The sequence below is a fragment of the Rhipicephalus sanguineus genome, chromosome 1, assembly GCF_013339695.2.
Source record: "Rhipicephalus sanguineus isolate Rsan-2018 chromosome 1, BIME_Rsan_1.4, whole genome shotgun sequence".
In the NCBI taxonomy this organism is placed as follows: Eukaryota; Metazoa; Arthropoda; class Arachnida; order Ixodida; family Ixodidae; genus Rhipicephalus; species Rhipicephalus sanguineus.
This window is the reverse complement of record NC_051176.1, coordinates 181,168,070-181,183,290: the sequence shown is the minus strand read 5'-3', so window position 1 is coordinate 181,183,290 and position 15,221 is coordinate 181,168,070. Positions and strand designations below refer to the sequence as shown.

The window sequence follows — 15,221 nt, the reverse complement described above, 5'->3', positions numbered from 1 at the left end:
AAGTACATTTCCGTATACTGTTAGTGAGAGCACAAACAAACACATTGTAGATGAAACAACGAGTAGTTTTTCACTGCTCATGCTGCTTAGATATTCTTACGCTCTGCCTCTGGTAATCTAGAGAGCGGCTATATATGGAGGACCGATATCGAAAGAATGCATAGAGACCACTTTTCAGTCTCGGGTGCGTTTTTTCGCCTCATCAACATACTATAAAGCAAAAAAGAATTGCATGCTTTTGGGTATTGCATCACTAATAATGTAACATTATCCGGTTGAAGAGGCGGCATATCCTCTCATAGAAGTGTAGCAAAAAGGAAATGAGTGGTCAAGGGGATTTTGACAGAGCATCTTAAAAAATGCTGTATCGCATCTGACACATATAGTAACAAAAGTGGAATACGTATGCTCACAAACGTCGCTTCATTTCGAAACAAGTGAGCTAAATAATATGCTAGTCACTGACGCATTTTTACGTTCGAATGTACAGGTTTTCTTTTTTTTGCCACCGTTAGAATAAGGGCTCTGCGTGTATCAACTTCTCCTGTACATTGTTCGCAAAGCACCCAGCAAATCTTCATACAGTTCCCCTTTGCCTAAACAAAGTAGTCATTACCGCAAACTTTTAAACAGTGAGGTTTAAAGTTCAGTTTAAATATTATTCCTCCAGTAACGGTATCGAATACGATTAACACCCTGAACAGCGGCACGGCAGAGGAGGCTGTTATCGCCCTTGCGATCATACACGCGTCACAAATACCAGCACCGGACGAACCAGTCACCGTAGTTACTGATTCACAAACTGCCTGTCGGAACATAGCGAAAGGAATGGTCACACCCTACACACACCGTATCCTGACATCAATACATCCCACTTTGTTACACAGGGTGCGTATCGTCTGGACACCTGAACACTCCTCTCTCCATGGCAATGAACGCGCTAATGCGGTAGCTCGAGAACTTACAAACCGGGTGCCACCGGAAGAGCTGTCCAACCCAGACGATGCACCAAGAGAACCACTAAGCTACACTAAAACGCTACATTACTGACAAAGCCGTATGTACTTCCCACCACCACACAAATCACTCAACCGAGAGGACGCTGTTGCCTGAGGGCAGCTTCCAACTAATTCATTCCAATGCCTTTTCATCCTTCATCTCTTCGACCCCCCACAATATCCCTCATACCGCCCCTATTGTGGAGTGAAGCCCACGGTGTATCACTGCACCTGGGAATGTCCACAACCACCGGGCTACCGCCCTATTCCTTCACCCTCCCATTCCTCCTGGGAGACAGCGCCGACCAGCTCAGAGCCGCAGGAGCAACGTCGGCTGATCCAGCGGGCACGTAGGGTGGCGCGAGCCAATGGGGCCCTGAACTAAGGGCTCCACCCAACGAGGACGATCCTTTAGGCTTGCACAAATAAAAGTTTTTTTTTTCTCTCTCTCTCCAGTACAAGGAAATCTCAGGCCTATACTACAGTTTTTAGAGAAGGCTGTGTGAAGAAGAATATTTTAAAAAATAAGCGAAGAGTATACAAAAAATTTCAAGTAGCCAACTAAACCATTTCGCTGTGAACCATATTAACTGGTGTACTTCCTTAAAACAGTGACGCGCCACGGTGGTCCGCTGGTTACGGTGTTCGACTTCTGACCCGAAGATCCCGGAGCCGAATCCCGGCCGGGGCGGCCGCATTTCTATGGAGGCCAAATGATAGAGCCTCGTGTACTTAGATTTGGGTGCACGTTTGGGTGTACTTAGATTTGGGTGCAGATTTGGGTCAAATTTTCCAGAGCCCTCCACTACGGCGTCCCTCATTGTCAGAACGTGGTTTTGGGACATAAAACCCAAGCAGTTATTATTATCCTTAAAAGAGCTACAGGATGTTTTAGGTCGATGCACATGCGTATGCAATGAACGTCTTCACACGTGTGAGAATAGTGGAAGCGAATAATTTTTTATCTCTTCCTTGTGAAGGAAATAGTGCTGCCTTAGCCGACAGTGATCCCCGGCAGCTTGACACAAATATCGCAGCATAAACTGAAATAAAATACAGTATTCTTGTTAAAAATAAAATGAAGTGCAACGCTTCATGCGCAATATGTATGTTTTTTTTTCATCATGGTCTCATCACCGCCGAGCTCATATCACTGACGCTAGCGATTCACTCAAAAAGAACTTTTTCTACGAATGAGTTCCAGCCACTCATCACAGTATAGGTACCAGCCAAAAGAAACTGTGTTTTGCAGTAGAAGCCCATGGCCAATAAGGACTCGAATATTTGCTGGATAAGGTGTTTGCGATCAAATATCGCGGGATGTCCGTGCCGCTTAGCTCGGATCTGTCGTTCCCAGCAGATTTCTCCTTTGATTTTCAACCGCGGCTGAAGTAAGGAGTCGGCCAGGGACCCCGTGACTCAGGGAGCATGGGCTGTAGAGACACCGTCGTCGAGACAGTGTGGGGCGTGCTTGCTGTCGACCTTAATTACGGGCCCGGCGGTCCGAGTTTGGCGACAAGCGTAGTCGCGACTTGGCGGGGTCGTGCATTCGACGCGCTGCACCTGCCTGCAGATCGTGTCATCGTTGGCGACGCGTGAAGAGCTTTACGCAGCTGCAGTGCGGCGGCTGCGCGTGTCCAATCAGAAAAATGAAACACCGCTAGATGCTGGCGCTCAAAGCGTCTAAAAGCGTGCGGGAACTTGCAATGATTCTCGGCCGGGTGCCTAAGACAGAAAGAAAAATAAGAGGGCGAATGGAGGGGGTCCTGTGGTTCTAACGAGAGAATGCATGACTTTAATGATGTAACATGCAGTGGGCTTCAAGGTAACGTTGAAATACTGTCTACAAAAGCTAACAAAAAGTAACCAAGACAAAAGGGGAACCACGAGAGAGGGACACAGAGAGAGAGAGTGAGTAAGAGAGAGAGACAACTGCGTCAACCAATAGAAACAGCACGGAAGCCATATGACTTAGCGCAAACGGGCGTAGTTTTGTCTGCGTTTCTGAAAAAGGGACGAGGTATAAAAGCCACCGCACTTTGCCGTTTGCAGTCGAGCAGCTTTCCAGCTTTGGCTCCTCCGGTGCCAAGAACCACTGAGAGTATGAGGCTTTGGGTGAGTTAGGAATTGCACCCTTGTTTTCTCCCATTCGTCTTCAGGAGTACCCGTCTAAATCCTGGCCACCTGACCGACTTAAGGATTTGGACAGCGCTCTTTGAAGGACTAAGCTTCATGAATGTTCGATGCGCCAGCTTTTCTAGTTTCAATCAACTGTGTCTTATTTAACTTGGCAACCAAAATACATAACTTCTTCCGTTTGAGTGTTCCTCGAGGCAGCGTACAAATTAGCAAAATATTATATAGTATATTAACATCTCATAACAGGGGGGACAAGTAATTGCGCGCATAGCTACGAAAAAGAGTAGCAACGACTGCTACTAAACAGGTTAATCACCAATACTGCTTTTCAATACTAATATGTTACAAATAGGGAGGCTTAAATTGAAAGAGACCTTCACCTGGTGCCTATCTTTAGTGCCAACAAATCCAATCCACAGCAACTCTTAAGTAGACATAATTGTTTGTTCAAAATGAAATTATGTTAAATAGCGGAAAGTGCTATTAACGCTTTAGCAAGATAAAAGGTAGAAACTGCACAATTTTATTTTTCCATGTGTGGTTCAGTGCTTGCCATATACCGAGCAGGACTTCCTTGGTGCTCAAGCGAACTGTTCAGGAATGATGCCGTAGTTCTCTTCATCAATGAAACTTAAGTTGGTTCCCATATTTGATCGTCGTCCCTTCATGCAGGTTGCCACCTCGGTTGCGCTAACTGCGGCTACCATTGCCCTGGCCTCACCATTCGGTGGTGGCGGCGGCGGCGGTGGCGGAGGCTGGAAAATGATGGGAGGAGGCGGCGGCTTCAAGGGCGGCATGGGGTCCCCCATGAAGAACAAGTTCCGCACTGGCAATGTATACCTCATCAAAGAACTTCACCCGATCAATGCGCCAGGCAAAGGAGGAATGATGATGATGGGAGGCGGCTGGAAACCTATGATGGGCGGCCACGGCGGCTGGAAACCCATGGGTGGCGGATGGAAGACGGGAGGTGGAGGCGGCGGATGGAAGACGGGAGGCGGAGGCGGCGGAGGCTGGATGGGCGGAGGTGGCGGTGGTGCTCCTGGCTGGATGCGAATGGCAACCGTCGTGCTGAACCATGGTGGAGGCGGTGGTGGCGGGTGGAAGATGGGAGGCGGCGGCAGCGGCGGTAGTGGATGGAAGATGGGAGGCGGCAGTGGCGGCGGAGGATGGAAGATGGGAGGCGGAGGCGGCAGCGGCGGATGGAAGATGGGAGGCGGAGGCGGCGGCGGCGGATGGAAGATGGGCGGCGGAGGTGGCGGATGGAAGATGGGAGGCGGCGGCGGCGGCGGCAAGCCTGGCACCACGTACATCATCATCAAGAAGGGCAGCAGCAGCGGCGGTGGAGGCGGCAAGTCTGGTGGCATGGGCGGCCACCTCAGCAGCCTAACTAGTCTCTTTAGCGGTCACGGCGGCGGAGGCGGAGGTGGTGGCCATGGCGGCAGCGGAGGAGGCGGCGGCAGCGGCTGGTGGATGTGAGTGCTGGACATTTGCACGCGAGCCATCCCGATCCCATGACCAAGCGTTTTACGCTCGGTCGTGCCCGCCCCCTCGTGTGGATGAACTTTTGTGACCTGTGCAATATGAGCTGGTTCTCGAGGCACACGTTCCGGTGTGTTTGCGTACGAAGAAATTGTGACATATTGCTTGCCCCGGACTCTATGCATTTCAAGTTCGTAGATCGATTCATTTGACGTTTTGCCTGTTTCCAATTATTTCAAGCTCAAATACATTATGTTTCTACGCAACACATGTGTCCCTTGTTTCTTATTTCATGTTCTTTTCTTACTAGGATTCCTGCAGCCGCGGTGGTTCTGAAGCGAGAGGTCCAGTTCAAGCATAATTTTCTATCACGTTTTCAGAAGACTATGCAGACATATTCATGGGAGTTAGTTTAGAAATTGCCCACAAATATGCGTCCGTTAGTTTTCGCCGTTCGTTGCGGTTTTAAAAAACTGGGGAAGTTTTTCGTACTTTATGTGACGCACTCGTTTGTTTCCTTAAAATGTGTAACTGAAGTTGCTGCGGGAACATACAGGAGAAACGTGCCCTTATCATTTCATGACAGCCAGTTCGAGGCTTCCGAAACAATTCAATCTTGAATTACCACCGATAGAATTATGTTTTTACACTTTCGTTATGTGATATTCAAGGAACGGACCAAATGATTCAAATCACTAAGCTGAGGAAGTATAACTTCATAAAGAATAGGTGGTTATCGGAATAATGCAAGCTCAAAAAGTAGAAGCTACAAGGAAGCTTCTGGTGGCGCATTACACAGCAGTATCTTGTTCTCTGAAAGGTATTATCTGCATAGCGGCTCCCAATACATCTTTAATACATAATGACCTTACCGTGTGTGGGCAATGAACAGGTTTATTGACCCGTCGTATACACGAAACTTGTTAATGTGCTATCTCCGTTTCTTACATACCATACACCTCTGCGATTATTACTAACATTGATATAAAAAAAAAATATGCGGCAAAACCCATTACTGCTGTGGCTCTAGCGAAACCCATTATCGTAAGCTATTTATTATAAATGATATCGCAATACTCTGTAAACCTTGAATATAAGTTTTCTGCAGGACAAAAAACAAGTGACGCCGTTATTTGTCACTTTTTAAAAAAAACGCCAGAAAAGATATATTGATTACATTTCTTGCGCAATAGCCCTTTTCAACTACTATAAGAATGGAATACTTAATCACTTTTGGCACGTGAAACCACAACAGTTATTATTACACTTAATGAATATTGTAAACTCGCTTAACTTGTCATTCGTATTCTCTGACGTTGTTCTAATGTTAAAAAAATATATCACACTTTGATGGAGTCCTACGCCGCTTTTCAGCTGTGAAAATGTGGATAATAGGCTCCTCTGTACACTTATCACGCTACTTCCACAGATTATTGAGACATATCTTCATTTGAATCTTTTAAGCTAGCGAAACGTATTTCATGAAATAATGTATACCGTATACACTTTTTATACATGAATAATGCTATAATACTATATCATGCCCCCTCTACCCGAAGCAGAATTCAGCAAAACCCGCATATGAATTTCTGACAGTTTTGTCCCGTGAAGCGTAGCAAACATGTTTTTTTTTCAAAGCCTGTATTTATACCTAGGGTTATCTCTTTAGGTGTGTTTAAGTGATCGGTGAAAGAGACAGAAATGTTATCTATAAGTGACTAAAATTCCTGCCCAGCACTTAAAAAATATCACATATTGAGCCTGGCACCTTTTAATGGTGGAAGCATCTGTCGAAATAAGGAGATGTAGGAAAATCAAGAAAACACATAACTACCTACAAGGGTGTGTTACTGTTGATATGTGCGAAGCGCACTTGTCTTTTAAGAGTTTACTTGATGCGGCAGTGTGGGCAACGAATGGCACGTAGTCATAGTATTCAAAAATATTTAGCACCATGCTACATCAAGAGATAACGTAACATAGGTAGGTGAGGCTCTACTGCCCTTACCCTTTTTGTGCTAGTGCAACATCGCATTTGACAAAGGTGCGCGCTAGTTTGCAACAGGTGTAGATATGGCATTTAAGGACGCTTTTATTTGCTTTACTCGAATAGTGGTCGCTTATGGACATTGTCAGTGCAGCAGAACAAGGAGGTGTGCTGTGTCTGGATAACAGGCGCGATGGGGTAAAGCTAATGATAGATTTATGAAAGGTCTTCTTTCTGAAACAAAAATCTACTGGAATTATTTGCTTATCATGTAATACCTGCAGAACCACTTAAAACTACTTTTTTCCACTCCTTTTTACTATTTTTCAGATCACTTGATCTAACGTTTGGTTAGACAGCACCTGTTAACCACTGCGGACAAGGAGTAACACGGAGGAAAGGAGCGCCGACCTATTCGAAGAGTTATACAAGGAAATCAGAAAGAAAAGACGAATAGTCGCTGCCATGGCCGGTAAACGTGAGCGGAGTTAAGTATAAACGCGTGAGCGACCATGGAAATGTGGGTTCAGGCTACTGGATGACTTTCGGTAAGACTGTTTCAAAAAGTTTTAAAGCGGACCGCATGGACTCCTTGCCTGATGACACTGTTCCCACCGGCTATATTCAAGTCATACAACTTAATTGACCACCGTTCCTTGCACCGTGCTCTGTTGGGTATGTAAGAGAAACTGAAATGTTAGGAGTACCTAAAAATTAAAAAGAAAGAAACAAATTGGTATATACGTAATTTTATGAATGTGGCCAAGCATAGACCCGGCCAAGCAGCAGAGACAGCAAGCCCGATGCCTGATACACTCGGCGTATGATTCCTTCTATCCTTCTGCGTTGTTCCCCCATTTTCTACCTAGCACTAGACAGCTTGAGTCGAACGTTTCCTGCTCTCCTCTTCGCTCACGGTTACCCGCTGAGTCATTCGTGTTGAGTGGAGAAGTAATTGTTATTCAGCTGACAGTTCCGCTCGTGCAGCAAGCATGCGTTTGTCCACAACGCATGGAAACATTCGCAATCTACAGAGTCTGGGATTAGAGCAGCGGCACTCGATCGCTTGTCTCGCACGCCGCAACATCATCTTCGAAGCCATGTATGGCCAATACAGCCACTACTCTTAAGCCTATCCCCGAAAATGTGACAATGGCTATCGGAAACCGAACGAAACGGTGTCGAATAATTTGCTGTCGAAGGGTCCGGACAAAAACCTAAAACGGAAACAAGCACTGCTTGAGAAATTACGGGTCACAAGCGCAGGACGGTGGCTTGATTCCAGGTGGATGACACTCACTTGGGCGATGTATGGCGCCACGTCCATTTTTCCGCTTCTGTCGTCTACTCGCCCTGTCCATCGTCTATACATACTATTCGCAGCCGGCTACGCGGCGGAAATATGGGACGGTTGCCCATGAATCCATCCTTAATATGGATACACCGTTCGCAGGTAGCGCCATAGGGATGCCGAGGCAGCCATATTGGATTTATCTGCATGCTCATCGGGTCGGTCAACCCGCTCAACGATCTGCTGGGCTGCCTTCCGAGAAGAGCGGAGGCGCGGGTCTGCTCGCGCGCTCGAGGCTGAGCGTAAGGCGCATGCGCAGTTGCACTTGCGCTCACTGTGTAGGCGAAGAGGAAGGCGAAAAATGGTCAGCTAAAACTACCTACTTTAACACTTTTTCTCTCCAATCTTTGAGTACCGAATTCTTGCTATGCATGTGTCAAGTACATTTAGTATGTGTGCATGGGGGCCTCCAATAGAGTGGAGTGTAACTGAGTGATTATTCCAGGCCCCGGGTTGGGTGTTTCACTACCCCGGGTGGGGTGTTTCACTGACAGTTCACCTTGATGATCCTTCGACCGTTACTTGCGCATCACCTCTACTACTGTTCCCACCTGCTGCTAATCATCGACGTTGGCGTAAGGACATCCGCGGGAAAGAATGTTTATAAAGTGGTACTTGTGATTGCGACAGACCAAGAAGCCCACGCATTTGGAAAAATCCAGGGTACTAAAAAGTAATCTAACTGTCATTGTCTTAATTACCAACCACGTCGTTCTACCCCGGCGACAATAGAAACCTTGGACATTCAAAAAAACGACGGTGATCGCTTTCGGGCTATAGCGTCCCAAAACACCAAAGCGAAGGAAGGCACCATTGTCGACAGACGAGTGCATCAGAGCAACCCACATGGCACGCACTAAGCGGGCATCGACTGCTCGGTACAAACACTTTTAGCCATTCAGCGGGACGGAGGGAGCATAATCGCCACTCAGTGATTAGCACCAGACGAGGACGAAACGCGTTCCCTATAAAGAAAGGCAAACGAGGGTTAGACAACGCTAGTAAAGCATTGCGAACAATACATACCTCCACAGTAAACGAATCCAAGATAAATTATGAGGTAAGGCAGAAAGGCAGATATGTTTTCTTCAGAGGCTTTAATAGTAACATGGTAGCGTCCCGTAGACTGCTCTAAACGCAGGCAGCAAAGTGCGGAAAAAACAGGAAAAGTTCATGTGTGTACACCGATAGATTAATTTACACATGGCTAGCTCCCTTGAGAAAGTGCAGTAGCGTTTCGGTGGACTTCTGCCCGAAGTGCCTAAACCCCTCCCTACATGGAACTAAAGCATAGAATTACGACCCTTAGATGTTCTCGAAAAGCTTCTAAACGAGCCGGCGTAGGCATCTAAAAATGCCTTTGCAACTAAACGTTCTTGTGTGTCAAGATGCTCCATGCATATAACATTGCGATCAGACACTCAGGAAAACAAATTCGTTATCCCTAGAAGGTTTCGCTTCTAGCCCTTTTAGCCCTGGAATTTTTAAGTTCTTCGGAGAATTCTTTTGTGCGTGTCTTCCTAATAGTTACGACCTGAGAAGGCCACATACATACAAAAAAATGAGCCAGTGGTGCAAGTATTTATGGACTTACAAACATGGCGTCAAATTAGGTCATCAGGGTTCGGTGGTTGTGAAATGAGAAAATGACTTCGTTATTCCTTCTTTTATTTCAAGTCTGGGCCCGCAGACCGACACTTGATGCAATGTCCGAAAATCTCAGTGCACAGATTGAGATCCACACAGATCGCGATGAAAACAGCGCGCCGCGCTCTTCGCGTTTCTTTCCATCCCCCCTGCACATTCCGAGTTTGCCCGCTGTGATAATAGAGAACCGTGAACGCCACAACGCTTACGTAGTTTGTAATGCATTAATTATTTATTTCTAGAGAACGACAACATGATAACAGTGACATCTTTCTCAACAATGATTGGTTAGGAAGTAAGCAGTGCACGCATGGCAACTTTATGATCTGAGTGCTTTTCAGATAGCTCATTCATTTGTTTTAGCTTGGTTTAGTACTGGAGCAGTGAGACGTGTTTGGTGGTATACTGTAGTGAGGAACTTCTGTAAGGAGTGACTATAACGAACTTATGTTGCAGCTTATTTGATAAGTAAATGGGTGGCCCTTAGAAATACCCAAAGGACGGAAACCTTAAAGCAAACTGCTCGGACATAAAGCGTGCGCAAAATTATTATTATTACTACTACTACTACTACTACTACTACTACTACTACTACTACTACTACTACTACTACTAACTACTACTACTACTACTACTACTACTACTACTACTCTTTTTTTTTTTGGCGGTTTTCCTTGGTTTCCCTATCCCTTTCCTCGTGCCTTCTCCTCACTGTCGCCATTGTTAAAACAACTTGATCTGCCGTTTATGGTTGTTTCCCTTTATGCTCGAAGCGAAATACTGTTCGGGAAAGCGTAAGGAAATTTCGGTCGATTTCTTTTGAAAGCTCTTTGTGCCGGTTGGATAGCCACCGCACCTAAATATAAACTTTCGGGGCATGCTACGTCAATCGAAGAGCGCGGCGTAGGGCATGTGCTCCGCCGCCAGCGTGACAGATTGACCAGCATGCCAACGTGAAGCACAGTTCCTCGTCTCCGGTGGTGAAGAAGGGGCCCGGTCGGCGCCCGGCAAAGAGAGCGCTCCGGGTTGATAAAACACAGCCCTTCAGCAGACTGTCAGTCAGGGCTCCGAATAACTTCCGCGTTCGGAACACGCCCCTCCATCCGATTCGGACGCACTTGACCGAGCGCCCGGCTCAAAAATCGTTTCCCTATCGGCCCAGAAAGGCGCGCGCGACTTGCCGGCCGGTCGCGCACGCGGCCAAAGCAACGCAAGGAGGCCACAAAGAAAGATGCTGGCATGACTATAATCAAAGGCGATTCTGGTTGAGCGTGGCTCGAGAGGCGAAATGCAAAAGAAATGAGAGAGGAGGCAGGGGACATGGTACACGCACAAAAGCGACGCTCGTATCACGAACGGACGTCGAGGACCGCCGTACACACCGAGCAACGACGGATCGACGGCAGTGATGAGTCCAGTGCTTCCGTTCTACTTCGGAACGGTCTGGCGCTCCGCGCGTATTGAGCGCGTGCTCAGCACGTTATTCTTTCGCCGGCAGCTGCGGGACGCATTCGCAGCGAAGTTTCACGATCACCGCCCTCTCCCAGCGGCTCGTGCTGGTCGCTCGGCGAGTCGCGGCTCCTCCTTTAAGCTGGCTCGACTAAAGCCGCGAGCTGACCCAGATGCTGCTCAAATTCGGGGCCAAGAGCGAACCGGTGTACAGACAGACAAACGGTGCTCGCTGGAGCGAGCCGCCCCCTCGGTTTTGATTCTGCTGAGCTTTGCTTGCTGGCGTCTCGTGAGGCGACCGGAGTCGCTTGGCAGGACGACGACCAACTCGTGCGCATTAGGGTCGCCAGCCGCAAACACGAAGCGACGTTTTCTTATGCCGCACGTGACGATCCTGGCTCCAGTTCTTGTTTTTTGTTTTTTTTTCTCTGTCCTGACGTTCGCCGATGCAAAAGTAGACTGAGTGAGAGAAGAGATGTACATGAGCCTCTTCGCTGTGATACGTATATAAGAGTGGACTGCCCGCGAGTGGGCTTCAATCGGAGATTGGTGCAGGTACGCGTAGTCCCTTTCGTAAAATTGGTGGCCTTGAGACGGGACGTCGGCACTCTGCAGTGAGACCTCACAATGACTTGCTGGGTAAGCGCCCATCTGAATTTTTCAATTTTTCCGCTTACAATAACTGCTTGGTGCGACAACTAATTAATTGTTTTTACAGTTTAAGTCAGAAATAAGTAATTAAGCTATTCTGTTCTAACTGATGAGAGAAGAGCTCTAGTTTTGACTGCTTCACTTACAGTTGTGTAAATAGTGATGATTACTGCGTGATCGCATAATTTCTGTGTTGATATTTAGAAATAAGGGACCGTTATGTGCTTAGTATCTGAGAACAATAAATAGATTCGTGATGGCGAATATATTAAAAAAAAAAGTTAGAGTGACGCCATGAGGAATCGACCTTGCTAGCAGGTACGCTACATTAACGCAGCAGTGATTATACGGCATCGGGAACGCCACATCTCATGTACGTACAGCAGAATAGTAATTATGCTTGATTATTTGAAGGATGTTCTTTAGAACTTTCCGTGCGATTTTTCAATCGTTCTCTTCGTCGCTAACGACGCGGCTGACGACACGTTGCCCTTATGACCACTATCGTGCACTTGTCTGCACGGATATGGAAGTGAGAATTAATCATGCAATGAACAAAAAACATCACATATAGCCTACATAAAATGCATAATTGTGACGTTTCATGTCGGAGAGCAAACGATCTAGTAAAAGAATAAAATTCCGCCCTACAGTTACTCTACGGCGCCTTATGATATTACTTTCGCCATCCCGGCCGCGGCGGCTGCATTTTCGATGGAGGCGAAAATGTTTGAGGCCTGTGTACGTGTACTTAGATTTAGGTGCACGTTAAAGAACCCCAGGTGGTCGAAATTTCCGGAGCCCTCCACTACGGCGTCTCTCATAATCATGTCATGGTTTTGGGACGTTAAACCCCAGATATTATTATTATATTACTTTCGCCGTTAATATAAGCTATGATTGTGATACGTACGCCATCGTTCACTGTCATAACACGCCTTTTTTTCCTGAAGTACATTTGCTTTTCTTTAGAATGTTCCAAAGTACCAATGCTGAGTCGAACAAGTCGCAACTGACCGTTTCTTGTTCGGCGATGCAGTTACCATCCAACGTCTCACCGTGGTTACGAGATTCCTGTTTCAGCAAGAACTGAGCCACCATCTTCTATGAGCTCATTCTAGAGCATGCTTTGCTCTTTTTTCTTAGTGACATACTACAAAGCTCGTATTTCGAACGCTAAACGTTGGAGGTTCCCGACGAACTGCCAATCATGAATGAGTTACATTGGACTGGTTTACGATACTAAGATTGTTTACTATATGAATACCAGCACATTTGAGCGCTAAAAGCGATTGCCTTAGCTTAATTGGCGATTTATGTAGACGTCATCTTAAAAGAAAAAAAGTGGAAAGCAGAAGAGGTCAGGGTATGAATTATATTTTGACATAAATAAGCCGAACTGCATAAGATATGCTGTTCACATGACTTCTCTTTTCTTATACATAAATTTTGTTGGCGAGGCTACAACTCTCCTATATCTTGTTGAAAAATCTCGTATAGTTCAATAGTCAATTCCGATGAATATCACTTAAGCCCAGACCCCATATGCGCGAAAATCCCCGCGACAGCGACGAACGACGCGATGAGTGCTAAAAGAGGTCGTTTGCGCGACGTGTCGCTTGGTCAAAATCGCTCGATCCCTCGGTTCTGCAATCCTACAATCTGTCACTCATCACCCATAAGCGCTGTATGCGAGAAGCCGCAAAAAAACGGATCAGGACGTATATCGGTGACGTACTACGGCTTGTTGCCGGCGCTCAACCGCGCTAGTTCAATGATCACGTGCTCAGGACGAGTAAATAACCGAATGTTCATGCAAATCAGCAGAAAAAAAAATCAATGCGAGACCTTCAGAAATATTTGTATCGCTTCGTACAGTAAAACATACTGCTTTACATTATGTACCGCAGGCATCACACCAGTTCCGGTACAGAGTAGCCGCCCTCCTGGAAGCGACACGCACGATCCATCGCCATAGCCATCGCGTGAATGGGGTTTGATTATACAAGCGAGAGTTTGAGCGACGGTTGTCTCTGTCGCATCGCTTGTCCCCGTCGCGTGATTTTCACGCATACGGGGTTTGTGCTTCGTGTTGCATCACAGTCTAAAATAAAGATGCCTAAAATAACGCCAGAGTGAAGCCCATTTTCATACCTAGCTATAGATCTATGACATGACAAAATGCTTTTCTCTGCACGTTTCTTGTCTCCGCAGAAGAGAACACAAGCTGCATTCCTGACATGTACGGCGATATTGTTGCTATCGACGGGCAGAGCCACGGTGGCGGCTACTTTTCCAAGTGGCTACTTCTACCCACGGGCCTACCTGAGCAGCCCCGCGCAGCACACGGCGAGTCCCAGCACACAGCACCAGTTCTACGCGGCCAGCAGCCCTGTGGCGGCCAGCGGTAGCAGCAAGAGTGGCACGACATACGTGATCCGCTCGCTCCGGGAAGGCGAGATGATCAAGCCCGAGCAGACGACCATGTCGGGCGGATTCGACGGGTACGCCAGCAGCCCGGTGCTGTCAGCAGCGTTCCCAAATTACGAACGGAACTACAACTTCGTCAGGCCTTATCTCTCAGGGCCGGTCATGGCACCATGGCAGTTTGTTCACTGAGTCATTGATGTATCCGGGTAAGATGTTATCTAGTGAACATTTCTATTTCATTCATACCGTGGGTGGTATTATGCCTTCAAGGGCACCAATAAATTAGCTGTCATTGTGAGTATCAAGGAATTACAGCGACAGTTTTCACAACCATAATCGTTAGGAACTTTACTCACTAATTAATGACGCTATATAGGCTGCAACGTGGACTTTTGTTGCGCTCACTGATTCCAGCTGATAATCGCCTGGAAAGCTGTACTGCGCACCGAAGAAAAGGATTAAACCGAATCCACCTTACACTAGTCTCGGGACAGATGTCCTACTCGAGGTTGCAGTATTAAGGAACTTAAGGCACAGCAAAAATAATTGCACTAGTAATGAAGTATTGCTAAGTCTGGCATTATGTGTGTCTAATCTGTTCATTTTCTTTACTTTCGACATGTGCCCACTAGGATCAAGGAGCAGGATGAAAGTAGTGAGGACCAAAGAAGAAAACAAGCAAAATTTTTTACTTACAAAACCAGTACAAATTTTCGAATTCTTAAGGGAAAAAGGAAAGTTTCTGACTCAAGTGGGACCGAACACGTGCATCCACAGCGTCTTCTGATAAAAAGACGCTTCATCACAGCCGTTCTGCGGACTCCGGGAGATAATAATACCACGTCTTCCGGCTTCCACGGGTGCCTGAAATCGACATATGCATCCCGAGTTTATTTTTCTATCGTTTGTGGTCTTTCAACCAGATCTGTATCTACATTAAAGCACTATTGTTGGGATATTATCTGCAGCAGGCAAGACGGTGTGATCATTATGTGCCCCATATGTTTCAGCAGTCGGCCGTCCTGTTTTCTTTTCTTCTTTCCCGAAGGCAACGTCACACCTTGAAGTACTTTGCATATTTTAACCT

At 46.7% G+C, this 15,221-nt stretch overlaps 1 protein-coding gene and 1 long non-coding RNA gene across 2 annotated transcripts in view; one reads left to right on the top strand and one right to left on the bottom strand.

Annotated features, from left to right (window-relative positions):
• Positions 1-15,221, bottom strand: part of LOC125759399 (uncharacterized) — a 173,004-nt gene that overhangs the window by 144,567 nt on the left and 13,216 nt on the right. The window lies entirely within an intron of this gene.
• Positions 11,239-15,119, top strand: LOC119403353 (uncharacterized). The gene is made up of 3 exons (XM_037670297.2): positions 11,239-11,692; positions 13,919-14,340; positions 14,767-15,119. The coding sequence occupies exons 1-2, from the start codon at positions 11,681-11,683 to the stop codon at positions 14,321-14,323; spliced, it is 417 nt and encodes a 138-aa protein (XP_037526225.1). The 5' UTR covers positions 11,239-11,680; the 3' UTR covers positions 14,324-14,340; positions 14,767-15,119.